At 49.8% G+C, this 27,339-nt stretch overlaps 1 protein-coding gene across 2 annotated transcripts; it reads right to left on the bottom strand.

The window, feature by feature from the left end:
• Positions 1-5,115: 5,115 nt before the first annotated feature.
• Positions 5,116-27,183, bottom strand: SP2 (Sp2 transcription factor). 2 transcript variants are annotated; one of them, XM_079799020.1, is made up of 7 exons: positions 27,104-27,183; positions 12,489-12,565; positions 10,397-11,371; positions 9,880-10,192; positions 8,346-8,520; positions 7,928-8,121; positions 5,116-6,289 (listed from the first exon to the last, which is right to left on the bottom strand). In XM_079799020.1, the coding sequence occupies exons 1-7, from the start codon at positions 27,108-27,110 to the stop codon at positions 6,189-6,191; spliced, it is 1,842 nt and encodes a 613-aa protein (XP_079655146.1). In that variant the 5' UTR covers positions 27,111-27,183; the 3' UTR covers positions 5,116-6,188. The 2 variants fall into 2 exon arrangements, with proteins under 2 accessions (XP_079655146.1, XP_079655147.1); XM_079799021.1 differs by having other exon boundaries at positions 12,489-12,568; positions 27,104-27,176.
• Between the last annotated feature and the right edge of the window lie 156 nt (positions 27,184-27,339).

The following is a 27,339-nucleotide window of genomic DNA, read 5'->3' as shown; positions in this document are numbered from 1 at the left end:
TACATTAACAGTATTGAAAAAAAATCCATGTATACTGGTAAGTGGATCCATGCAGTTCAAAACCATGTTGTTCAAGGGCCAACTGCATAGATATGTATTCATTCAGTTGACATTTATGAAAGACTTCTGTCGGACCAGGTACTGAGCTAGGTCTGAGCATACGAAGATGAAGATGACACGGTTCCTGCCCACAGGGTTTTGCAGTCTGTAGGGGAAGCAGATCTGTAAGCTGAAGAGTTACAGGTACTTCTGTGAGGAGACGGGGAGCAAACAGGAGGAAGTGGCCTCTGGGTTTCCAGCAGCCAGGAATCTTCCGTAAAGGGAGCAGACATTGTATTTGTCTTAATGAGTATGTGTTTGCCAGATGGACAGTGGAACACGCGTGCCAGGAAGAGGGAACAGTGTGAGTAAAGGCTGGGTGCCTGGGGGAACGTGGAGCCGTGGGATCCTGCTGGAACGGGTGGTGAGAACACAGCCGGGCACTTGGGCAAGGGCGCGGCGTGCCAGCTGAAGATCAGGCAGATGGCACGGGGTAGGCTTTTAGACAACGGTTCTTTTTTTATCCTTTGCTGTTGTCGAACCACGGTGTCTAATTCCTGTGTTTTAAAGACCCGATGAGAAAAAGTGGATTCCAGCAGCCTCTCCCATTCTCGGCAATTAGTGAGGAAGCTTGCAACTGGTTGCCTTTTAAGATTTCCCCCGCTGTCTTGAAATAATAAGTAGGCTTGCGTTGTGCTTTTCTGCTTCGTGGGATTTGGTGTCTGGATCACAAAGCAGCCCCGTGGTGCAAAAAGGCGTGGGGAACACACCCACTGGCTGAGCCTCTACTGCTGTACCCTCAGCAAGGGTTTTGCCTGTGTGTGAGAAAGGAATTTTTTATTGTTACTGCTTTTTATTAAATACTTTGCCACCCTCCCCTCCCAGCCTTGTAAATTTATTAATCTTTTCTCCAGAGTCTTGAATAGAAAATATATTGCAATATTTCATTGTACAGAGAGGCACACTGGTTTCTCCATATGAAACAAAGAGGCTGCAGGTGGGTTTGGGGACTACGCTTTGCCTGTTTTCTTTCAATGCTTTTTAAAAAATATTTATTTTTATTGATTTCAGAGAGGAAGAGAGAGATAGAAACATCAGTGATGAGCCCTAACCGGTTTGGCTCAGTGGGTGGAGCGACAGCCTGCGGACTGAAGGGTCCCAGGCTTGATTCCAGTCAAGGCCATGTACCTTGGTTGCAGGCTCGATCCCCAGTAGGGAGCTTGCAGAAGGCAGCTGATCGGTGTTTCTCTCTCATCAATGTTTCTAACTCTCTGTCCCTCTCCCTTCTTCTCTGTAAAAAATCAATAAAGATATTTTTAAAAAATCAACGATGAGAGAGAATCATCGATCGACTGCTTCCTGCATGCCCTGTATTGGGGATCAAGCCCGCAACCTGGGCTTGTGCCCTGACCAGGAATCGAACCATGACCTCCTGGTTCATAAGTCGATGCTCAACCACTGAGCCACACCGGCTGGGCATTCTTTTGTATATGTGTTCTGAAATCATCTTTTAGTCTAAATGATTGTATTATATAGTTCCATTATAGCTTAGTGGTTGTGTTTTGGGACCTGGTGACCAAGTGGATGGTGAGTGAAGGAGGTCAGGACACTGCAGTATTGTCTAAACTGAAGCAGGACCTGGCACCTGAGTATGTGGGTGGGTGGAGATGGAGAGGGAATCAGCTCACCAGGATGACTTTAGGTGACATGGGTGGTGCTGTTCATTGAAGTGGGGCATGTTGGAGGAGGAGGTTTGGGGGAGAGATGAAGTCACTGCGGAGTGAGGGTTTATGGGACACCCACTTGGATTATATAATCAAGTCTGGAGTTTAGGAGAGAGGTCTGGGCTAATGAGACCGGGTTAGGTGTCATGAGCCACCGAAGTGGCACCTGAAACCATGGGGGAGGGTGAGAATGTCAGAGGGTCTGGGAGAGTTAAGGACAGTGGGGGAGGGGAGAGGCCCAGGAGGATGGAAATGATACAGTGTCCAGCTTTCCAGGGGGCTGATGGCAGGCTGGAGGGGGTGTGCTGGGGCCTCTAAGCTCGGGAAGTCTTGGGCCCAGCCTTGGGGTGAACTCAGGACACACAGAAGGGTGGGTACTTGGTGCTCTGCCAGCAGATGCCTGAGTCCCAAGTGTGGTTATCAGGGGACCCAGAGGAGAGATGCAGAGGAGACTGCCTTACCTGAGTGTCCTGCCTGTGGCTATGTGGTTGACGCCTCACATGATTCTTCATGTGCTCATGGGTCACTTTGCAGATACATCCTATGGTTTTCATATGTGTTTCCCATCAGAAGCTCCTTAATGGGATGGACTATGTCACTTACTTTCTCTGGCTCCTTCTCAACATGCCAGCCAGGAAATGCTAATCTGTCATGTTTATGCATAAACTGTTTTGTTAAGCCTCTCTGTAGCCAGTGCTAGGCATTGTGGGTAGGGCTTGGGTTGTTGTTTCTTTGTGTGTGTGGTTTTGTGTTTTTTGTTTTCTTTGCACCTGGTGGGAGCCTGGCTAAGTGTCCTTGTTGGCTGGAGGGATGTTAAGCTTTCCCAGGCTGAGTGAGGTCTCAGGGCACCAGTCTCATTTGTGGCACTGGCCGCGTTGTAATTAGCGTGTGGGCCACAGGCAGAAGGAGGCCTGACGGCAGGTTCCCCGGCAGGCCCAAGGATGTGACCTGGCGATCCTTAGTTTCATGGAGAGATCCTGATTGTTGGTAGGTATTTGACTCTCTTCTCCAGCCCTGATTCCCTGCCGTTTCCCACTGTGGTTCGCTTTCTTTTCACCCGCATCCCTGTTCTTGATTCCATCTTCCCTGATTCACTTCCTGCCTCTTCTCCTCCCTGAGGACCCCTTCACTGGGAAACCCAGCTGCCACCTGTCCTGAGATTACTGTAGTTCCTTTAGTGGCTTTATCCCAGCCCCAAAGGCCTTGGTCAGGTTACAAGAGTCTCTGTCCCGAGAGGGTGTCTCACCCTGAGTTAGGTTCCCATGTAGGCCTCAGCCACATCCATGAGCCAGGAGCCCCCGATGGGTCCAGGGACCGGAGATGCTGCAGGTGGCTCCCATCATCATACTCGTGTAGGGCCTCAGTGGGCCCCCAAAAGGTGATTGAAGAAATGGACTGAGTAGTTGGAAGGAAGCCTGAGTTCCATTTGCTGCTTTGATTTTTTTAAAGGGTAATTTGCCTGGATTTGCCTTCAGGATGGGGGGGAACTTCCCCAGCCCTCTTTTCTTTCCGGTTTGTAATTCTAGGATCTGGAATCAAAGAGCTGCTGTGTTGAGCATCACTGAGCAGACAAAATGGGGCAGGGAGGGTGGCTTTGGTACAGATGACCCTGAGGATGGAACGTGTATGGCCCCACACTCCCAAGCTGCTGGGGATAGCCTGCCCCCAAATCTCCATTTTCAGCCTGCCGATCAGGTGTCCTGGGGGTGGCTCTAGCCTGGACAACAGTCCACCACCCCCTGCAACTCACAAGTAAATGAATGGATGGGTTGCAGCAGATGAGGGCTAACCTGCCACCAGGTTTTCTCCATTCTGCCCTCATGCCATTTCCTGGGCTGGGCAGAATACATTCTCTTGCCCCCTTCCTACCTCAGGCATCCCATGGGAGGCACAGATGGCTAGCATAACTTTTGAACCTGCCTCCTGGAGAAGGGAAATCCCGAGTGTCGGCACTCAGTTCTGCCCTCGGAGCCTGGCACCCTCATTTCCAAAGGATGCCCAGGAGTTGGGTCAGTTTCCGCACTTGAAGCAGATGACTTGGAATCAGCTCTCAGGAAAGGATAACTTTGTGCCTGATAGCAAAGGCAATGGGGAACGTGGGAGAAAGCGGTCATTTGTTAATATTCCCCTTCTCTCCACCAATCCCAATTCAGAACTCAGCAAGGCATTTTTTTTTTTCAGTCCCATAATCCACACGAGAGAAAGAGAGAAATACACCCCCGTCTTCCACCTGCAGGGAAGCGATGAGATGTTGGGCTGATGGGCTCATTCAGAGGCTTCTGTGTCAGAGTTGGTCTGGTATCACTCAAAGGACTTACGTATGGGTAGGACGGGTCTTCCTGCCTGATCACGAAGAAGTGATGGAGACAGAGAACCTGTGATCCATCTGAGACCCGGCTCCCTTTTATTTCTCCAGCTGATGTGAGGGAGGGTGGACTGGCGTTAAGGAAGAGCTGTTTGCTTGCAAATGCAGGCCGCTGGTGACAAAGGAAAGAGTAAGGGGGTGGATAGCTCCAAAGGTGCCTTGGCGCTCCCGCACAGAACTGCGACCCTGGGTGTACCATTCAAGGTGAGTGAAAAGGCATCGGCAGTGTAAGGAGAGCACACACTGTTCTTTATCTGCTTGGGAACAACTCTCTCCCTTCAGCCCGGTTGCTCTCAGGATCCTGCCGTGTACTCCAGTCTCACTCTGCGTAACATCACCACCCTGACCTCCATAATATCTCTGTGCTTCCCCCTCAAATCCCCACCAAGACGTGAATCTGCAGCACTTGGTAAAAACAAAATCAGCTCACTGCCCCCACTGGTGCTGGGGTGAGGGGTAGGAGAAAAGCAGAATCTGTGGCCAGGGTCCTCTCTTGGATAGAGATGGGCTCCAGGCCTGGCTGTCCACCCTGGGAAGGGATCTTGGTCCTTAGGGAATTTCGTTTTCTCCAGACACGTTAGCCTCTGGAAATGACAGAGCCAGGCCCCTTTGGGTATCTCTCCCAAGTGAGAGCAAGACCTGTGTCTGGGCGTTGGAGAGTTGAGTGGAAGAAGTAGCTTGCTGGTAAGGGAGACAATGCTGTGACTTGAGTCTGAACAGTGTGCCTGCTTTGATCTGGGCAAAACTGGCTATAGAAGAACAAAGCAGGAACACCTATGCTAGGTCCTGTCCCCCTGGAGGTCCCACCCAGGTGCTCTGGGGGCTGGTGCCAATGCCATGAAGTCTATGTGGCCGCGACCCTTTTCAGGCGAGGAGAGGAAGGTCCTGCCTCGGTCCTGGTGGACCACTCTGAGACCAGGGTTCCCTCCCCTCAGTCCCCTCTCCAAGCTCCATGAGGTCAAAGACAAAGGAAGCTGCACTGCCAAGTTGCGGATTTTGCCTCAGGCAACTAAATTTATTAGCAAGGAAAAATTTTTGTCAGCCCAATGCTGAACCAAGTACATCGTTAATAAAGGATAACAAATCTGTCAATCATAAAACATACCTCAAGCAGTTACAACTAAAAATAAAGTTGTATTTTGTTTATTAATTTAAAAGCCTCAAAAATAACAAGCAATATGTTTTTAAACATGTAGTAGACACAATTGTCTATTATACAATATACACTGTACATAACTAGAGCTTGGGACGGTAGGGGTAGGTGAGATGAAGGGAGAGCGGAAAGGTTCAGGGTGTGTTTTTATCTGAATCCAGATTCAAATTGAAATGCTGTGTCATTTAGAAAAGAGAACTGCTAATGAGAAAAAAACCCATATGCTCATCACTGCCTCCCAAAACCCTAAACTGAAAGCAGGCATGGGGGAGGTGAGTAACAAGTACAGGAGGAAGGGAGCAATTAAATAAAACTTTAAAGCACACACAATACACAGTGTTCATTATCTGAAATAGAGTATAAGGCAACGTTCTCCATAGAAAAAGGGGGATCAGGGAGTCCGTGGTAGTTTTATTTTTAAATAGAAAGTTGGAATGTGCTGGAGAAGAGTTGTGGCGGGGCTGGGCATGTGGAGTGGAGGTGGCCTCTTGAGCCTCACAGGAGGTGGATGCCGCTGGTGCCCTGGGTGCAGGGCCCGGGGCATCTGAGGTGGCTGGGGCCAGGGAGGTGCATGGCACGATGATGCGACTCTCGCAATGTTGGGGGGGGAGGGGGACTCACTTTGCTCCTCGATGGAGTGAAATTCATGTTTTTCCTTTGGAAATAAAGGTTCCCACTCGTCCTGGTTTAGAACGTCTCATTGGGCAGAGCCAGTGTCCCCGGTCTGGTGAGAGGCAAGGGCCAGGGCAGAGCCAAGGGCTTCAGGAGAGGCGAGTGTGGGGCAGCAGAACCCCTTCCTGTGAGGACAGTTGCCAAACAGGAGGGAGGGGCTGAGGGCAGGCCCAGGGCAGCCGGGCCTCCTTTCCCCCGGGGGACTGCATCTTCGGGCTTCCCGCCTCAGTGGGCCTTACAAGTTCTTCGTGACCAGGTGGGTCTTGTAATGTTTGGTGAGGTGGTCACTCCTCATGAAGCGTTTCTGGCACTGGGCACACTCAAAGCGTTTGTCCCCTGGGAAGAGGAGATGGCATCACTCACAGAGCTCATTCACAGACACTGTCCCAGCCCCCCAAGAGGAGAGGCACGCGTGACATCAAGCTTGTGATGTCAAAAATAATAGTGATTGCGCCCTAGCCGGTTTGGCTCAGTGGATAGAGCGTTGGCCCACAGACTGAAGGGTCCTGGGTTCGATTCTGGTCAAGGGCATGTATATTGGTTGCAGGTTCCCTGGCCCTGGTTGGGGTGCATGCACGAGACAACCAATCGATGTGTCTCTCTCACATCAATGTTTCTCTCTGTCTCTCCCTCTCCCACTTTCTAAAAATTAATGGAAAAAAATTTCCTCAGGCGAGGATTAACAAGAACAACAACAACAACAACAAAATAATAATAATAGTGATTGGACCCAAAAATGAATGAAATAGTGAAACGATTTCAGGACAATCATTCAGGAAATAATAATAGGAAAGGCAATATGGGGTAGCAACTAAGTGTGTGGACTTGGTAGTAACAGCTCAATCTAGTGCTGTTGCATCCTTGAAAATTTGAAATCATAATACCTGTAATTGAAATAGATGGGCTAGCCCAGCTGGTGTGGCTCAGTGGTTGAGTGTCGACCCAGGAACCAAGAGGTCACTGGTTTAATTCCCGGTTGGGGCACATGCCCAGGTTGCGGGCTTGATTCCCCAGTAGGGGACATGCAGGAAACAACCAACTGATGATGTTTCTATCTCTTTGATGTTTCTAACTCTCTATCCCTCTCTCTTCCTCTCTGTAAAAAATCAATAAAATATATTTTAAAAAAAGAGAGAGAGAGAAATAATAGAGGGGCTAGCCCTAGCTGGCTTGGCTCAGTGGATAGAACGTCGGCCTGTGGACTCAAGGGTCCCTGGTTCGATTTGGTTGTGGGCTCGATCCCCATTGGGGGTCATGCAAGAGGCAGCCAATCAATGATTCTCATCATTGATGTTTCTATCTCTCCCTCTCCCTTCCAGTCTGAAATCAATAAAAATATATTTAAAAAAAATAATAGCTGGGCTAAAGTTGTAGCTCCTATCAACATTACTCGGAATTATTCTATAACTTGTCTTTAATGTAGAAATGTATAGTTTCATCGATATGATTATATTTCAAATGGGGGGGGGGGGGAGAAAGAGTGTGGATTTGGGAGCCAGGGGGCCTGCGTCTGAACCCAGCTCCACTAGTCACCAGCTGAGACCCAGCCACCTCTCCAGGCCTCGATAAAATGGGCATAATCGAAGCACCCTCCCACCGAGTTGTTCTGAGGGTTAAATCAGTGGGCTGTGAAGTGCGCAGTACAGTGCCTGGCATGCGACGTGGGTGCTTGTTACATAAATAGCTGCCGCTGTGGAAAAGCCATCGAGGCTGCACGATGCTTTGGGAAACACCGCGATAGAGGAATGGCTTGAAAGCATTTCCTGGTAGGCTTGGAGCCCCGAGAAGACAGTCTGTAGCTCCTGCTCAGTGTGGCAGTTCCTCGGCAGGGCCAGCAATCTCGATGCCACTGAGGGCAATGGAGTGGGGGTGCGGGGAGAGGTGGGGGGAGGACCCGTGTGGTTGCAAGCCTGCCAGGGAAGGGGGTGAGAGGCCGTCTGGGTGGCAGTGTGCCACTGGGGAGAGGGAACAGACCTGTGTGGGTGCGAGCGTGCCGCTGGAGTTCATCACTCCGTGTGAACCGCTTTCCACAGAAGAACCAGTTGCAGACAAAGGGCCGTTCGCCGGTATGGAGGCGCACGTGGGCCCGCAGCAAGGATGTCTTCCGGAAAGTCTTGCCGCAGTCGGGGATATGGCACACGTGCTTCTTCTTGCCCTGCTCGCCAGACCTGGGAATGGGGATGGGAAGGAGGGAAAGGGAAAAGCAGTGAGGGAGGAGATAGAAGATGGGGGCAGGATGGGATGGAGAGAGGATGTGGGGGCAGGTCAGAGAGCACAGAGGAGGTGAGGAGGCAAGGTGGTGTGGAGTCGCTACCTTGCCCCCTCGATCTGTGTCCCAGGAAGGCGCATGGGGAACAGGCACCTGCCAGGCTGCCGGGCTGGCTCCCATTACCTCTTGTCCCCATCCTTGCAGTTGGGACACGTGCAGGCCATGCGGCGCCGCTTCTCCCCGGGCTGGGCCTCTCCGGACAGGGCCTGCTCCATCTGCAGCTGGATTTGGGTGGGGCTCAGCCCACTGATGGTCAGGTTGTTCCCAGAAACATTCTGCACCGTCAGCTGCTGCTGCCCTGTGGGGAGTGGTAGGGCATGGTTGTGGTGAGGAAGCCTGAAGGGACAGAGCAGGGAGCCTGACACCCTCCTTCCCTTCTGCATATGATAAGGATAACCCTAACAGCTAATGCTTTTGAGCCTGTTATATGCCAGATACGCCTTCAACCTTCACAATCCTGTGAAACAGATGCTATTATCCTCCTTTCACAGTTGAAGAAACTGAGGCTCAATAACATATCAAGGTCACACAGCTAATAAGTGGTAGGACTCGGGTCTGAACCCAGGCAGTCAACTTCAGCATCAATGCGCTGAACCACACCACACCACACCACACCAGCCAAATGTGCTTTCACATATTTCAATTGGGAAGAGTCTTGTCTTGAGGGGTGTTTCTCCCAGAATTTCCTCCAGCCTTAGGCCCTTGTGAGATACCTGCTCTCAGGAAAGTCTCCAGGGATTTCTATTAATAAGAGTAAGAGCCAGGCTGGTGTGGCTCAGTGGTTGAGCACTGACCCATGAACCAGGAGGTTAGGTGTGATTCCTGGTCAGGACACATGCCAAGGGTTGCAGGCTTGATCCCCAGTAGGGGGCGTGTAGGAGGCAGCCAATCAATGATTGTCTCTCATCACTGATGTTTCTACCCCTTTCTCCCTCTCCCTTCCTCTCTGAAATCAATAAAAACATATTAAAAAAAAATAAAGAAGACAGTTCTGAGGGCTTTGGGAAAAAACCCAAGTCCTCTAGGACTTGCATAAAGCCTTTCAAAGCAGGGGAGTGTTGCTGACCTATTGCTGGTGTTAAAGTGCCACTACCCTGTAAAGGCCTTCACCTGGCTAAAGAAGGCAAGGCAAGGAACCGTTTTGCTAGTTAGCTACAATACTCCTTTGCTGATTTGCAAAGCTGCTTTCATAATGTAAATATTACCAAATATTCCCACTCAGCTGAAGTGAAGCACAAGCCATTTCCACTGCCAAAGGCTCCCTCCTTTCCTTCCAACGTTAACTCAAGGCTTTCCTCATTCTGGAAGTCTTCCTTCAAGTTTCTTTACCCAGGGCCTCCCTTGAAGATGTATCTGTCTTTGGTGTGTACCAAACGAATTTGCATTGGTGTTAGCTGGAGTTTTCTCCTAGTATATCTTACTCTCTCCACCACAGTCAAGGTCTTCAGCTGTAAGTTGGGGCCAACAAGCATCTTACACTATCTCACAGGGCTACTGTAAGGACCGAGTGGACATGCTTGTAAGCTGGAAAGGATGAGACAAGTGTCAGGTATTATCCTCTCTGCTGTTCCTGGGAAGCACGGGGCTGGCCCACAGTTCCAATGCGAGGGATGTGCAGACACACTACCCACGCCCCAGCCCAGGGGTCTTCCCTCACCGCCGGTGTTGGTGATGGTGACAGGCACGCCCTGGACTTGGACACCATTGATGTTGATGGTCTGCATGGCCTGGGCCGCTGCCGCCAGCTGGGCTGCATTCAGGCTGATGATGCTCCCGGCAGGGGCGATCTTTGGCAGGGGACGCTCTTTCCGGAGAATTGCGGCTGAGTGCTTTTTGCTGGTCCCGCTCGGATGGGGAGCACGGGGTGCAGGACTGCTACAAGTGGTGGTGGAGGCGGGTGCAGCTGTTGCTGGGGAGCTGTCCTGGAGAAGGACCGTCTGCACCTCACCGGAAGGCGTACGGAAGTAGACCTGGGAGGGACAGAGAGAAAAAGTCAGTGTTCCAGGACAGTCTGGTTCCCACACTTACTGCCCACCCCAAACGATACTGACTCTGAACATTCAGATCAAATCGGGAAATGCATCAGCATCATCTTCAAAGGCAAGCTGAGTGGAGCGCTAGCCAGTTAGTGCTAAGGAGGAGAGGAAGGCAGGTGCAGAGGGTGTGCGTGGTACCTGAGTAGGCGTTGGCTCGGCCGCCTGGATCTGAAAGTTCTGGGAGGGCTTCTGGGGGACAGTGGGGAGGGTGGCAGATGCTGCCTGCACCACTCTCAGGGCCTGCTGGGGGATCTGCACCACCTGCTGCTGCTCGGCCTTGGGGGGCACCACCTGGACCTGCTGGACCACAGCTGGCTGGCCCCCGCCAGGGCTCTGAACAATGAGCAGGTTGTTCCCTGCCTGGATGATGTTGTCCGCTGTGGTCTCGATCAGCACCGTCTCCACCTGCTCAGCCACAGCCACCGAGGGCTGGGAGGCAGGAAGACTCTTCTTCCTGGCTTTCTTGTTAGTCTTAGACAGCGGGATGGGAGGACTCTCCGTGAGGAGCTGAGTGGAGGCCGCGGTGTCGCTGGTGTTCACAAGGTTGTTGACAGGCAGAGTAAGTGTCACGTTGCCACCCCCACCTGTCAGCTTCACCACATTGGCCCCACTCTGCACGGGGGTGGTAGTTGTACTTGACTTCTGGACGGGGGCTGGCTTGATGGGGACAGGCTTGTGACCGGATGGTGAGGGGGTGATGATGGCTTGGTTGGTGCCAGGGATGATCTGGATTTGGTTGGTGAGATTGGGCTGTACTTGGATGGTCTGGCCACTGCTCGCCTGAATCTGAGAGACTGTCTGGTACTGGATGTTGGTATTTGATCGGGTCCCTTTGTTAATTACAGTGGGATTCTGGATGGCGAACACCAGTTGACCCCCAGGATAGGATGTGCTCAGTTGTGACCCTTGAATCTGAAGTATGTTTCCTTTGGAGGACAAGATTCCAAAGCTATTCTTGCCAGGGCTGAGAGGGAGAGGGGCAGGTTTGATAGGGACCAGTTTCCGTGGTGTGGGCTGTGGGGGAGCAGGAGGCGTCACAGCAGCCTCAACAGCTGGAGGCCCAATTTTGCTACATGTTGCAGCAAGCAGGGCTAAGGGAGACGGCTGGGAATCCTGCAAAAAATCCAGAGGAGAAAAGGAGTGAGATGTGAGGGCCTGTAGCCCAGCCACCCTCTGCCTGTTCCTCTTGGCAGGTTCCTCCCCACTTCCGTGGCAGGCAGGGTGCCAGCATCCTCCCTATGCAGTGGTCCTGTCATTCCCTGCTGGTTTCTCCATCCTATATAATAAAACCCTAATATGCAAATCGGCCGAACAGCAGAACGACCAGTCGCTATGATGCACTGACCACCAGGGGGGCAGACACTCAACGCAGGAGCTGCCCCCTGGTGGTCAGTGCACTCCCACAGGGGGAGCACTGCTCAGCCAGAAGCCAGGCTCAAGGCTGGCGAGCGCAGTGGCGGGAGCCTCTCTCCCGCCTCTGTGGCAGCGCTAAGGACCCCTCGGGGGATATCCGACTGCCGGCTTAAGAGATATCTCCTGAGGGGTCCCGGGCTGCGAGAGGGTGCAGGCTGGGCTGAGGGACCGCTCCCTCCCCCAGTGCACGAATGTCGAATGTCGTGCACCGGCCTGTACTGAGTAAAAAGGGAGAAAGGGTGGGAAATGTCTTTCTCAGGAAGGAGTGCCCGAGAACCACCCCAGGACAGGGTGAACTAACAGCATGAGCTGGCCACTTACTCCCCACGGGCCTCATTTCTAACAGGGCACAGAACCACCCTGAGCTCTCACATGGAGTTCCATTGGCCCACCACAGGGATTAAGGGATCCCTGATTCCTCAACGGAGGAGGGGAGAGAGGGAAAGGAAAAGGGAGGAGCAACAAGAGGAATACACCCTCTGGTAAAGTGTTTTCGAGGGACATGACTTCATTGACCAGGGAAGGCTGCTCTTTTGAGGCTACAAGGTATCTCTGGGGTGGGGACACAAGTCTCTATTTTCCTTATATGGTCAGTGGAGTCTAGTGGAAGAGACCTTGAGTTTAATCCTGCTTTTCCCCCTGACCCAACTGTGGCACCTTAGGTTAGTGGCCATGGTTTCTTAGTTCAGAAACGAGATAACTGAAGGTTCCCTGGGCTCATATCCTGGGGTATTCACAGTGAGTGGTCAGTCTGGTTGGATGGCAGCTTTAGGAGTCCTTCCAGGCTGATGCAGCCCCCACCCTCAGACCCACTCACCTGGGTGCTGGAGGCAGCGGGCTGCAGGTAGTCACTGGGACTGACGGCAGCAGTGGCAGCCATGCTGGTCTGTGGATCTGCTGGAAGAGAAGAAAGTGATGCACAAAATGCCCCAGAAGAACCCAAACCCACTTGCCTTGTATTTCCGTTTTGTCTCTTTGCTGCTGCTTCTCTAAGAGCTTTCCCCACACTGATCCACTCAAGCTGAGCAACCCTGCATCTTTCCCAGCAGATGCCCTTCTCCTCTGCTCAGACTCAGCCATCCACGGCTGTGAGGACAGCTGGTGCTGCCTTCCCCGCACTGTCCCCTCCAGCCAACATAAAGCCCGAGATAACGCGAAGATGCTGAGATTATACCAAGCGCAGCTTCTCTAACTGAACCGTGAACCTATGGAGCCCTCTCTGTGGGGCACTGCTGACTCTCCTTAGGTCAGAACCCCTGCATGGTGGGCGGGGAAGCCCCCTTCCCCAGCTAATCCTCCAGCCCTGACCCAGGTTTCCTGCTCACTGCTGCTGTGGCCAGATGCCAAGCCAGCCTGGAAGAGAAGCTTGGCTCAGTCAGGATTCCTGACAAGGAGGACACATCTACTCCATGCCCACGTCCTGGGTGCTTTATGCTCAGCCTTCACCACAAAGGCCCAACGGCCCAGGTATTGTTCTATAGCATATGGAGAATTGCTTTATGTGAATTTACACTTCAATGTAAGACAATAGGTATGGCCCTATACTAGGTATCACCTGGTTGGCCCAATAGATATCACCAAGACTAGGAAGCTAATCACTGAATATAATGAGAATAAAGATAAATTCTATTTTTGTTTAAATGTATACGTATTTCAATATATGAATATAGCAGGAAAAAGTCTTAAATTGCTAAAATGTTAAAAATTATTATCGCTTGGTAGTTGGATTTTGCTTGACTTAAGAGAATTTTTCTCCTTGTTTTTCCTCTGTATTTTGTCATTTTCTCACAATAAATGTATTCTATTGTACTCTTTTTAAAATAAAGGAAGATAAAGAATGTTAAGGAAGTAATTAAAGGAATCTCTACTCTGAATTAAGTCTAATCTAAGATAAATATAAGATAGGTAACATGAAAACCATGAGAATTTGGGGGAAAGAACCTAAGCTATCATACAGTTCATACATCACTGAAGAAAAAGGACACTGGGCAGATCTAACTTGTATCCTAGACCCTTAGAAAGTAGATTTCGGGAAGTACAGAAACAAGAAGGGTATTCATTACTTCAGAGGCTCAAAAAGGCAAAATGGTTTAGGCATTGGGCCCCTGCTGGGCATTGAGGAGGGGAGAAGTTGGGGAGAAGGTGGAACAATTCAATTTTAGCTGGCCTCTGGCTTCTCTCTATGGGAGAAGGGTTGTTTTTTAAAAATATATATTTTTATTGATTTCAGAGAGGAAGGGAGAGGGAGAGAAAGACAGAAACATCAATGATGAGAGGGAATCATTGATCAGCTGCCTCTTGCATGCCCCCTACTGGGGATTGAGCCCACAACCTGGTATGTGCCCTTGACCGGAATCAAACCCAGGACTCTTCAGTCTGCAGGCCAAAGATCTATCCACTGAGCCAAACCAGCTAGGACTGGGAGGAAGATTCTTAAATGGGAAAAGGTAAAGAAAAGGTGAATGGGGGACTGAATCCAGGACAGGTGATGGACTAGTAAGAAGGCACACCAATGCCTTAAATGGTTCCCAGGCTTTAAGGCCACACAAGCAGCACTCCAGAGTAGGAGAGACTTTGTAGCACAGGAGTAAAACGAGTGAGGAGCCAGAGGGCAGCTCTGGGCAAAACCCAGAGTAGAGGTAGATCCGGAAATATTAGACACTGATCCTTGGCAAAACCCTAGAATAAATGATTGACCAGCATTACAATTACTGAGGTAAGGGAGCAGGACAGTAATCATAGGAGTAAGCACACGGCTGCAAAAAACATGTCATCCTAAACAAATCTGTTTTGTGGGGTTTGGGCTGGAAACATCAGAATGGTATGCGCTGCATATTTTCTTTCAACAAGGCACCTGGATGAAATTTTTATAATCTATACTAATAAAAGGGTAATATGCTAATTAGACCAGACATCTTCCGGATGTCCTTCTGGACAAATCCATGGTGGCGGGGCTGAGGCAGAGGTGGTTAGGGGCTATCAGGCCAGCAAAGGAGAGCAGTTAGGGGTGATCAGGTCAGCAGGGGAGAGCAGTTAGGGGCGATCAGACCGGCAGGGGAGCAGTTAGGGGCATTAGGGATGATCAGGCAGGCAGAGGGGTTGGGGCAATCAGGTAGGCACAGTGGTTAAGGGCGATCAGGCAGGCAGGCAGGTGAGAAGTTAGGAGCCAGCGGTCCTGGATTGCGAGAGGGTGCAGGCTGTGCTGAGGGACCACCTGCGCCCCCCCCACCCCACCCCCGTGCACGAATTTCGTGCACTGGGCCTCTAGTATTCTTATAAGAAGGGAAGGCATTGCAGGCAGGATAACAGTCTATTTTGGAGGCTAAGTAGATCCATGCTGTCTAGTTGGCTGCTGCAAGGTCAACCAGGGTGCCTCAAACTAGGGATGGGGCCCCAGGACCAGGGTCTGCAGGCTTCTCCTCGGAGGCTCAAGCTTTCTCTACCAGAATGTTTTATTCTTGTTTTCACTGTGGAGATCATCTTTTTAAAAGGAACAAATACTATAGATCACTGGGTGATTGTTGCTTACCCCAGATTTGCACATTTCAGGGCCTATTACAACTGTATTAGTGCCAAGTGGTACTATTCTAACTGCGTGGGCTAATTAAGACAATTTAATTCTGCATGTAACTCATTTGATACATTTGTGCAACGTGAGGGATGACAGCTCTTCAGAAGCTGGGAGGATTGTGTCTCCTCACTAGACCCTGCAGGATGGGAGTGCAGAAGTCACGGAGGCCCTGGTGTCAAGTCCGCGCTGTGCTTATGCTGATAACAGCGATTCAGGGTCAAACTAATGTCGTCCTCCCAGAATGATGTTGTCAGTTTGAATTTTACTGGCTTTTGGGTAGTTATTTAATTAATTTTAAAGGAGCTACACCGATTTATGTGAGTACATAATTAAGTTGTAGCATTATAATGAAAACAATCTAAGTTGACTCAAAAACATCTTTTCTCTACAGCAGCGTTCAAACTATTCAGACCATGAACCACAGCTATAAAAACAATTTACATCAAGATTCAGTGCACACATACACCCACACACTTCCTTGTCCTGTGCTCATGCAATAAGAGTTTCCAGATGCCCTCGCTGGTTTGGTTCATTCTCTCATCATTGATGTTTCTCTCTCTCTCTCCCTCTTCCTTCCTCTCTGAAATCAATAAAAAAATATATATTTTTAAAAAAAGTTTCCAGAAACAAAAGATGCCCTTACTACACGTGATGGACTTTTGCTATTTTTCTCCTCTATTTCATATTTTTCTTTATTTTAAAACTATTTTTAAAAATTGATTTTTAGCCCTCACCAGTTTGGCTCAGTGGATAGAGTGTCGGCCTGCAAAGGTCCCAGGTTCGGTTCCGGTCAAGGGCATGTACCTTGGTTGCAGGCACATCCCCAGTGGAGCGTATGCAGGAGGCAGCTGATCGATGTTTCTCTCTCATCTATGTTTCTAACTCTCTATCCCTCTCCCTTCCTCTCTGTAAAAAATCAATAAAATATATTTTTTTAAAAATTGATTTTCAGCCAAAACTGGTTTGGCTCAGTGGATAGAGCGTCGGCCTGCGGACTGAAAGGTCCCAGGTTCGATTCCGGTCAAGGGCATGTACCTTGGTTGCAGGCACATCCCCAGTGGGAGGTGTGCAGGAGGCAGCTGATAGATGTTTCTAACTCTCTCTCCCTCTCTGTAAAAAATCAATAAAATATTTTTTTTTTAAATTGATTTTCAGAGCCCTGGCTGGTTTGCTCAGTGGGTAGAGCATTGGCCTGCAGACTGAAGGGTCCCGGGTTCGATTCCAGTCAAGGGCACGTGCCCAGGTTGTGGGCTCGATCCCCAGTGGGGGGTGTGCAGGAGGCAGCCAAGCAATGATTCTCTCTTTATCACTGATGTTCCTATTTATCTCTCTCTCCCCCCCTTCTTCTCTGAAATCAATAAAAATTTTAAAATAAAAAAATTGATTTTTAGAGAGAGGAAGGGAAAAAGAGAGAAACATCAATGTTTTTATTGATTTTAGAGAGAAAGAGGGAGAATCATGGAATCCCTCATGGGATTCCAGGAGGCATCAACAATTGATATGAAAAGCATTAATCAGATAGTGGGTAATCAGTAAATGATGGTTTAAACTTTAAAGTTGAATAAATTCTGCACTTAAGATTTTTAAAAAAGTAACATGTATACAGGACAGGAAGACAGAGCTTAATAGTGAGCCTCCTGTGAAAAAGCTGCAGTGGTTTTAACTCAAAGCTAAACGGGCGCCAACAGAATCTTGATGCGGTTGCCAAAACAGCTACTGCAATCTTGCACTGCATTTCCCCAAGTCCAATCACAGAAGAAGAGAAATAAGAGTCCTAGTGTGTTCTGCACACTTGGGCTACATCGGAGTGTCAGGTTTCATTCTGGGGGACATTTTGAAAAGGGGGCTTTGCAGTGGAAGCTGGTTCAGAGGAGGGCAGCAATGGTTGTGACCAGGGTGCCCGAGCAGCTATATCCACCAGGGTATTTATTCCATCCGTGGGTTCAAAGGGTGGAACCAAGATTTCAGGGTGGAAATTTCAAGAAGGCAGATTTCAGATTAAGAGGGAAACTTTCAAAAGATGGAATAAGTGCCTTTTGTAGTAATGGTCTCCCTTCTCTGGAACCATTTAGCCTGAGGCAGAATATGTGTCTGTTGGAGTCAGGATGTCTAGATGGGGCGGGAAGTTGGACTGACTGCCTTTAAGGGTTTTACAATTCTCAGACCAGTTACTGATAAAAACACAAGACGAGTTAGCTGCTGGCAGGGCTGGGAAGGAAAGGCAGAGGCTTTCCCAGGAGGCTCCCTGGGCTCAGGCTCACTTAGCTAAAACTGGTGAGTGACTCTCCCCGAGACATCGTCTGTTATGAAACGGAAGGACATGAGAAAAGGACAGCGTGCAAACAAGATGAAAACTGGCCTAGAGCTTCCTACTCATCCCCCTTTGCCATCTCCCTGTCTCCCTCTGCAGTCATTACTACCCTGGACTCAAACTGTTTGGAGACCTGGCTGGGCTCTGAGTGAGCCTTCGGTTAGGAAGCTACAGCAGAATCTACTGAAGCAAGCTGCAGACTGCTGGCGCTTGGCGTTGCACCATTTCAATTTGGTTTCATTTTCCTCCCCAGCTGGCTCTTGAAATACTCCTCTAGATTGCAAGCCAATGTTTGTATCTCTCCTAGGATCACTCAGAGTTTTGTGGCCCCTGGGCAACCAAAACAGAGAGGATCTCGCTCCCTGCCACTGCAGGATTATACCCTGAGATTAACCATAAAAGGGAAGAGAAGCATTTCCCGTTGGTGTTTGGAAATGAGAATTGGTTAAGAAATGGCGTAGACAGTAACTAAAAGACTCTGATCCAAGTACTTTAGAACCGCATTAATTTGGAACCTTATATTTAAAATGTGTAATTTGGACATAAATTGTGCTTTCCTTCATATTATAAAAAGCGAGACTGCAAAAGGACTCTTATTGGTTTATACCACGTCCACCATTTTAACTGTACCATTTGCTTTTTTTTTTTATCTTCACTCGAGAACATGCTTATTGATTTTCTTAGAGAGAGGGGAAGGGGAGGAGGGAGAAACATCAATGTGAGAGAGAAACAGCGATTGCTTTCCTGGACACACCCTGAACAGTGACTGAACCCACAACACTTCGATGTACAGGACAATGCTCCAACCGAGCCACACCGGCCGGGGGGGGGGGGGGGGGGGGTACCACTGGCTTTTCACAGCAGTTGACATCCAGTCACTGAAACCTACACTTTGCCACATGGGTAAGTGGGATTATTGCATACTCTTGAAATAGAAGGGGTTTCTTTCAGAGTTCTAGCATTCAGGTTGGCTAATCCCACCAGAGATTTCACCTTGGCTGGTGAAACTTCAGTGATTTACTAGACAGGAAGTAGCTCTCTCAGGTTTCAAGGAAAACTTCCAAGGTCATCTAACAAGCCGTCCAGTGTCTGATGGGACCACAGTCTTTCCTTTCTGGATACTGGAAGCCAGTTTAACTCTAAGGCCAGCAGAAAAGCATCCGAGTACCCCAGCTCCTGGTGTACAGAGAGATGATTCATTTCCACCTCTGTCCCCTCCACCTTGGCTTCAAGCACCTCCACAGGCTGACAACTCCCAGGTCTCTGCCCAGTGCAGACCAGTACACCCAGCCCTCTGTGGGCCTTTCGCTTGCACTGCCCACAGAGCTTCCCACCTTAGCGGTCCCCTTTGCCCTCTCTCTCCAGCTTTCTCACCCCCTGGCACCGGGGCTTCTTTCAGAGCCTCTGTCTCTGCCACTGCCCCTTCCCTGCTTAGAGCTCTTCCTTCTCTCTTACCAGCTAAGACCTACTCATCCTGCAGGTCTCAGCCTGTTGTTTTTTCTCAGCAAAATTTATTGAGAGCCCACTACGTAACAGGCATGTCATTTCCGCAGAGGCCTTCCAGGACCCCTGAGACGGGAGGGCTTCCCAGGGTGGGCCAGGTCTGTTTGCGGAACAGATACACTAAGTCCGGTCCACAGCCCAGCGACCCTTCAGTGCTGCAGAATGAGTGAATGTCTGGTTAAACCAGCCTCTTCTGCTATTTCCCATCACAATGACATCTGAGCATCATCCCCACTGCCAACCCATCAAGTCCTCCTGATTCTACTTCCTAAATATAGACCTCTCTACAGTCTACTCATTGCTCCTCACCTCCATCGCCATTATCCTAGCATTAACCGCTTTGGCTCAGCCGGAAATACTGCCCAAAGCCTTCAAAATAGCTTCCAGCTCTGGCCTTGCCCCTCTTCTCCAGCTTCCATAATCTGGTCAGAATCATTTTAAGATGCAAATTCCATCCAGCCTCTCCCCTCACTAAATCCTGCAAGAACTTCCAGTTGATCTCATGATAAGCTTATAGAGGTCAAAACAATCTGCCCCTCCCCCCCCCCCACCTCCTACTTATCTCTGTCCTCCTCTCCTGAAGGCACACCGGTTTTCTCCATTTTTGGACCTTTATAACAGGCCCTCTCTCACTTGGAGCCCAAGCATGCTCTCTTCCATTTGCTGATCTCCAGTCCTCCTTCAGAGGTCCTTTATAACTTACTCCGGGAAACTTTCCTCTCCCTCCCACCCCCACACTGTGGGGTAAATGCTCCGGTATGTGCCCGTGTACAGGCACCAGGGCACCCTTCACAGCACTTCTCCCCCCCCCCCACACACAGGAGGGAGTGTGTTTCTGTCCTGGGGGTCTTTCCATGGGCTGAGGGGTCCCGAAGCTCTGGCCACGGACTAGGGGCTGTTGCACTGGTCTTGCACTTGGGACGCAGGGAATGAGAGAGAAAAGGGGACCAAAGAAATACTACAACAGTAGGCTTCACGAAGCTTTCTCCTCTGAGAGCACTTTACTCAAATCCCACAGCCAGGTCTTGTGGGTACTCAGCTTTTTTTTGCCTCAGGTTCCTACCATCCCAGCCATTGCTTTCTTGGCCTCCTGCTATGGTATTTCCCCTGGAGGAATTTCACTCCTCACTCGCACAAACAGCCCTGCTGTCTATTTTGGTCAGCTCAGCTGGCCTACAGCCAACAAAACAGTTTCTAAGCCTAGTCTTTCCCAGTTGCCTGGCCTGGGAGAATTCAGAGCTGGTAAGGGAAAAGCAAACCAGGCTGGTTTTAGAGAACAACGTCGGACTCCAAAGGGAGTTGACAAATGGGCTAAGAGAATCAGCTTGTGAATGACTCCAAATTGCACAGAATGTTTCCCAGAAGCTAATCTCCAGCAATCACAATAACCATATAAAACAGCTCTATAAGAGCAAAAGAAATTTGACTTTCATTAAATATGAACAACTCTGGGGGATGCCTTGCTAATGCCACAGGCCAAAGGAGGGAGGTATATAAAGAATGGAGCTCTGGCCGTTTGGCTCAGTGGATAGAGTGTGGGCCCTCGGACCAAAGGCTCGCAGGTTCGATTCCAGGTCAAGGGCACATACTTCGGTTGCGGCTGGATCAGAATAGAGGTCTTGTCTCCACCCAGACACTTTACCAAGCCATCCAGTCTTCCCTACTCCTAACTTTGATCCCATCCTCAGCCCATGACCCTGATGTGTGTCGTGTCCACAATTTCAAAAGGAAGTTAAATTTTTGGCCCGGCCGGCTTGGCTCAATGATTGAACATCAACCTATGAACCAGGAGGTCACGGTTCGGATTCCAGGTCAGGGCACATGCCCAGGTTGCGGGCTCCATACTCAGTTGGGGAGCACAGAAGGCTGCCAATCAATGATTCTCTCTCATCATTGATGTTCCTATCACTCTATCCCTCTCCCTTCTTCTCTAAAATCAATAAAATTACACTTTTAAAAAAAAGTTAAAATTCCCTTTATTAGCTGAATCTATTTTTTTTCCAGAAAAATTCCTTGCAGTAGTCACTTGTATTTACTGTCCCTAATTTCTTTCCTGCCAGTCTTTCTTAAACCTGTTCCAACCATGTTGCCTCTACCCCATCCACACCACAAAAACTGCTCACACCACCAGTGACCGCCACCTTACTAAGTGTAATGGTTAATTCTTAGACCTCATCTTCTATGTTGATCTGGCAGTTGACCCCTCTTTCTCCTTGAAACACCTTCGCTTGACTCCAAGACATACTTGCCAGGTTAGCCTCCTACCTCTCTGACTACCCTTGTAAGACTCCTTTACTGGGTCCGCCCCTCCTCTCAAATTCCAAATGGTTGAGCTGCCCCAGGACTCAGTCTCCAAACCTGTTTTTCTTCAGTTTTCACATATTTCCTGGGTTATTTCATCTAGTCTCGTAGTTTTAAACATCAATTAACATATAGGTTCTACACAATGATGACTCCCAAATTTGTATTTTCAGGTTTGTATATCTGACTGCCGACTGAAGTCTCCACTTGGATGTATTAGTAAGCATCTCAAATCCAGCCCAAACAGGGCTACTGATATCTCATTCTGTGCCTGTCAAACTTCCCCACTGCAGTGAGTGACACACACTCCTTCCCTCCAGCTGCTCAGCCCTAAAGCCCTGGGACTCATCCTGGATCCTTCTTTGGTTCCACACGCCACATTTAAGTCAGCAGACACTTTTGGCTCTCCCTTCAAAATATATCCAGAATCTGATTGCTTTCCCCGCCTCGTGTTATCACCAGGTCAGGCCCCCATCCTCTCGCCTGTGTAACTGTACAAGCCTTCTTCCTGGCTGGGCTTCTGACCTTGTCCCTGTTAGTCTTCTCTCAACAGGCATCCATGAGACCCATCAAACGTAAATCATGCCGTGACTCCTCTGCCCAGAGCCCTCCAATAGCATTCCATCTCCCATTCCAATGAAGAGCCAAAGTCCCCACAGTGACACACAGGGCCCAATGTGACCTGTCTCCTGTGACCTGATTTAGCCCCTATCATTCTCCCTCACGACGTCAGCCACCAGGGCCTCCCTACTGCTCCTGACCATGCCGGACGTGGCCGCTTCTCAGGGGGCCTTTGCACTTGCTGTTCTCTCTGCTGGCGCTCTCACCCTGTCTCTCACCCCAGACTGAGTATTGGCTCACTCTCCACTCTTTCACAGTTTTACGCAAATGTCATTTCCCAGCGAGACCTTCCCAAACTGCCCTGTAAAATTATACCCGCACACACATTCTTCCGGCCCTCTATTTTTCTCCTTAGCACTTCTCCTTGTCTAACGTCTATTAGTATTTATTGTCTCCCTCTAAGATGTAAGCTTCCTAAAGGCATGGACTTCTCTCTGCCTCACCCATTGATGTACCTCCGTACCGGGCACGTAGTGGGTGCTTAATCTATATTTGTTGAGTGGATGACTGCATGAACCCTAGAGGCTGCGGAGTGGGAGAGCCTATATGGAGCTTAAGAACCAAAAGAGAAAACCTGCAGATTTGCATATCCTTTGACTCAGCTGGGATCTGCTCACTAGGTTAGCTCACTAGATTAGCTTAGCTGATCCAGGGCCAGATGGAAAATCTCAACCTCACCAGTCACCTCACACAGGCAAGTGCACGTCCATTCCTGCTCCTGGACAAATACTGCAAAGCACACAGATCATCACCACCACCACACTACATTCCAGTGCTTCTTTCAGTTAACATACAGTGTGTGTGTGTGTCTGTGTGTGTGTGTGTGGGGGGGGGTTCTTTTCCAAGTAAGTTAAAATAATCAGGGTACCTGCTATAGAAATACCTCTTTTCTGTCTCCACCCTGACTTCCTCTCCCCAAAATGTGACTGTCCTTAGCTAGTTTGCATACTGTTGGGTCACAGTGTGCATACTGCAGGGACTCGGGAGAAGTGAGTGGGACACAAGAGCAACAGGGAACGGTGAGAACTCTTTACTGATAGAAGCAATCTCAGGAAATGGCACAAAGAATACTGGGCCTCAGAATTCTGTCTTGGAGAACAGGTGCGGGGGGGGGGGAGGGAGAGAAACCAAAATATATGTCCCCCCTGAAGAACACCATCATGTGAAAACACATGCTTGCTCTGCTTTGGCACGTTTATTTGAGTCCATCCTGGGCTGGGATCGGCTTCTGAAACGAGTGGTGACTTCATTTCCCCTGGGAAGGGAGGGTTAGCTTACCAATTACTTTCTTGAAGTCTGGGAAATGATTTGGTCTGTTTTTAGACTAATCTGAGACTTCCAATTAGACAATGATCAGGAGCAGAAATATTCCACTTCCAATCACACAGTTCTGCCTGCTGTCTCTGATCCCCTATTCACACTCTCAAGAGGCTGCTTTGTCATTCCACCAAGTCCCAAAGGAGAGGTGGACAAGGAAGCTCTGGAAAGAGGACATCTGGAAATGCGCAGGCCAGTGCCTACTGATCCCGGAGCCATTTTCACCCTGTGGCGGAGATGAAAAAGGCCACCTAACAGCCCAGGGACAAACTGGCATCTCGGAGCCCTTAGCATCCAAAACAATAGTCACCCAAGCTAACCCTCTGAACTGTGATGTTCCGGGGCTCTGGCTAGGTACAGCATGCAACTCTGATGTTGAAACTAATTGTACCTAAGGAATGAGGTGTCCAAAGGAAGGGTTCCAACAGTTGGGACTGTAAGCCTGCTCTTCCTGTGACACAAACAGCCCTGTCATCCCAACACTCCTCAGGGCTGCGCACAGGAGGGAACAGAAACATCTAACTGGGCACTCAGCCCCTCACACGCCCTTGCTCCGGAGCAGAGCACGCCAGCCAGAAGCCCGGCGAGATGAGAAGTCTAGTAACTCCCTGTGCCGTGGGGGCCTCAGAGCATCTGAAGAGCGCTTCCTGGACACGGGGTGGGAGCCGCAGCTTCCCCCCAGGCTGACTCTGAGCCCGCTCCTGGACCCTCTTTTCATTTCAGCAGAAGGAAAACCGGTTTCCACTTTGGAATCCCATCAACTGGAACAAATCCAACAGTACAACCTGGGAGCATCTCCTCAAGGGCGATCGCTAATCCCTTTCCTCCTCAGGCTGGCGATGCCCTTGAATTAGTAACGCCCCATGTTTTTACCTTCTTTCCAATAGATAACAGAAAAGGGAGACCTCCCCACCCTGAGGTCTCCTACGAAAATGCTTCCAGCCAAAAAGAAATCTATGATAATTCAGGAAGAACGTCTTAAGAGAGAGACTTTCAAATGCATTTCAGAAATATAAAATCTAAGCACTGGCTCTATGAAGGAAGAAATGAAGAGAAAGCATTTCCCCCCTCCTTCAACTGGTCCAGAAGTCACACAAGGAGTTGTTGCATGTGGATCCAAAACTAAAGCAAAGCAAAAAAACAAACAAAAAAACCACACAAGCAAAGATGTGAACAGATACATTCCATAATGAGGTCCAGTTTCCAACCCAGCTTGTGCTGGTTGGGTCCAGCTTGTAGACCAAGTGTTCCTGGTTTCAAACTTGTTGAGAAGAAGCTCACAAATCCCAAAGGGACACTGTCATCCAATAAACTCGTAAGCAAGTATAAATAGAGGTGACTCCAAGTTTGCAGTCCCCAAGGCTTCAGATTGGACCGTGTAATTGTTTACTAGTAAACTCAGAAGTATTCACACAACTGTACCTCTAAACTTCCTAGTACTCTAACACCCCTGACAGCAGTGTTTCTCTGCATCTTTTATTCTGTGGCCACTGCCCACCCCCTCTAAAATAATCCCTAAGTGTTTCAATCTTTGGAAGTGAGGCATCTAATTTGTGTGTATACAGAGAACAGAGGAGTGAAGATAGGTCTTAGAAGAATATCATACATTTCCATCATAGAAATGGGGGTGAGCAATGTCTAGAAAATTGCTGAACCCAAGTCAGTATCAGGGTGTATTAGTTGGCTGCAACAGCTTAGAATGTCTTCACAGGGCCCTAGTTGGGCAATACTTGCTTAAAGCAAGCTTAAGAATTATTACATAGCTATGGCAAGGGACTGTTTAGGGACCCTGCAACTTCTCCAAAAGACTGCTATCAATCAACAGAACTAGGAAGTGCAAGGCCAAGACAGCAAAATGAACTACCCAGACATTTGCTAAAATCTTCTGACAGCTTCTCCTTTCCTCTGACAGACCTCCAGAGGCCCAAACTTTAATAGAACCTAATCTATGTGCTATCAACAGTGATGTCAAACTCTGCCTCCTCAAGCCAGTTCTCCCTGCTGGGTCGTCAGGCTAGGACTATGAACGACCTCAACCTGGGTCTCCTTAGCAAAGGGAATGTGTCTTTAACAGCCTAGCTCAGGGGTTCATATATGTCAGAGAGCTTTTTTTTTTCTCTTGTTGCTGCTTTTCAATAAAGAGGTGAAGTCTCTGTACAACCAAGTGGAAAAACAAGAATTAGAAATCGTACCCATTGTCCCAGTGAGAATCCATTTCCAACAGGAATTAATGCCTGTTAGAAGCCACTGGAACACTGACATCATCAGCCCAACTGATAGGTTGTAGGACAGATTAGCCCCTTCACCAGACACAGGAATTTAAAAAGCCACTGCAGTTATATTAATTACTGCAGACAACAGGTTTCTTTGGGTCGTTACTCAGAATTACTCCTATGGTGTGGACTCCACCATCATTCCTTTCAGTCTCTCTGTGAGGTGGCTAACAACCCTAAACTTCCTAGCCCTAAAAATCTTACCCGAAGTGCCAACTCCACATTTAGCCCTCCGTGTGATACTGATCGCCGTGTGGGGTACAGCATGCAAGTTTTAGACAGTGCCTGCCAGTGCCCCTTAAAACTCATCACCCCTCTATCTGCAATGAAATCGGCGTGATGGAGGACAACGAGGAACCAATTCATTGCTTGAAGTAGATCTCCTGGCTCTTCCTTCCCCTTTTCTAGGAAACAACTAATAAGTGAGCCAGGAAGTAAACCTCAGAAGAAGAAACAAAGTTCTGGAAAATGTGCACCGAGAAAAGCCAGACTGAGTCCCTCTGGATCAAGTTAATTAAGAAACGATTCAACACGACAGTATATTGGAATCAAAACCAAGGAATGCAGTGAAGACAGGTTTCTCAATGGCCCGGAGAAAACACAGTTCCTTTTCAACTAAAGTTATAAAGCCCCCAGGAACATATATATATATATATGCCAAGAAGCACGGGTAAGAGGCTGCGATTCATAGGGGTGGGGAGGTGCGGTGGAAGAAAAGAAATACCCATTTTGCTTTTATTTCTTTGGTTCATTCCTTAGGTTTGTGCCTGGCCTTTGGGATTCAGCAGGTTCAGGCTAGCTCCGCCAACAAGTCCTTAAATGTCTCCCAGTGTTTGAAGGTATTTAGCTGGAGGCTCCAGGATCCAAATGAAGGAACCCATGAGAAGGTGTTGCCTACTCGCAGTCTAAGGCGAGAGGTCACCTGCCTCGGGAGTGCCCTCGTGTCCTGACACCGTCTCTCAATGGGGACACACGGGTCACCACGCTGGCTTCCATGCCCGGCAGTGCCCATGTGCTTGGCGCCATCTGAACGTCCAGCATCCCCTTGCCCCGCTCTGCACTCGGGCGGGCCCTGGATCGCCGGCGGGCACCTCGATTCCGAGTGCAGGAGGGTCCTCCCGGCACAGGGCACCCGCGAAGGGGGGTTGGTCGTCTCCTCGGAGCAGGCCCGAGCAATACCCCCGGGCCGGACAGCGCTGGGGGGTTTGGGGGGCGACCAGGCGGAGGGGTGACCGGTCGGCCCCAGGTGCCCGCTCGTCTTGCCAGCCCCCGGAAGCGCTGCCCTCCCGCCCAGCGGGCTCCGAGGAGGCGGGGAGTCGAACGCCCCCTTCCGGGTGCCTCCGCCCGGCTGGCCAGCCCCGCTCCTCCTCCGGGCGGGAATCCTTCCTCCCCCGCCCCTCCCGGAGCCGGGCCCCGGCGCCAGGCCCGGCCCCAGGGGGCAACCCCCGGCCCCGGTTCCCCCTCCCTGCGGCCTCTGCCCGACTTCCCGACCCTTGGGGGATAGGAAGACCCCGCCGGCAGCGGCCAAGACCCACCGCTCATTACGACATCTTCCTCCCTGGCCTCCGCCGCCTCCGCCGCCACCGACAGCCTGACACCGCCCGCCCAGCACCCGCCAATCCCGGAGCCCGCCACCGCCCGAGCGACGGCAGTGTTCACCAATAGAGTGTTGTGCATTGGGGACCGACAGCACTCCTAACCAATCAAAGGCAGGTATCTAGAGCGACGTTGGTTGGGCCAATAGACATGTGAAATGTAACTGATGGACGGT

This window comes from Cnephaeus nilssonii (assembly GCF_951640355.1).
Source record: "Cnephaeus nilssonii genome assembly, chromosome: 19".
NCBI classification, from domain to species: domain Eukaryota; kingdom Metazoa; phylum Chordata; class Mammalia; order Chiroptera; family Vespertilionidae; genus Cnephaeus; species Cnephaeus nilssonii.
Note: the sequence above shows the minus strand (reverse complement) of the source record. Positions and strands in the feature narration are given on the sequence as shown.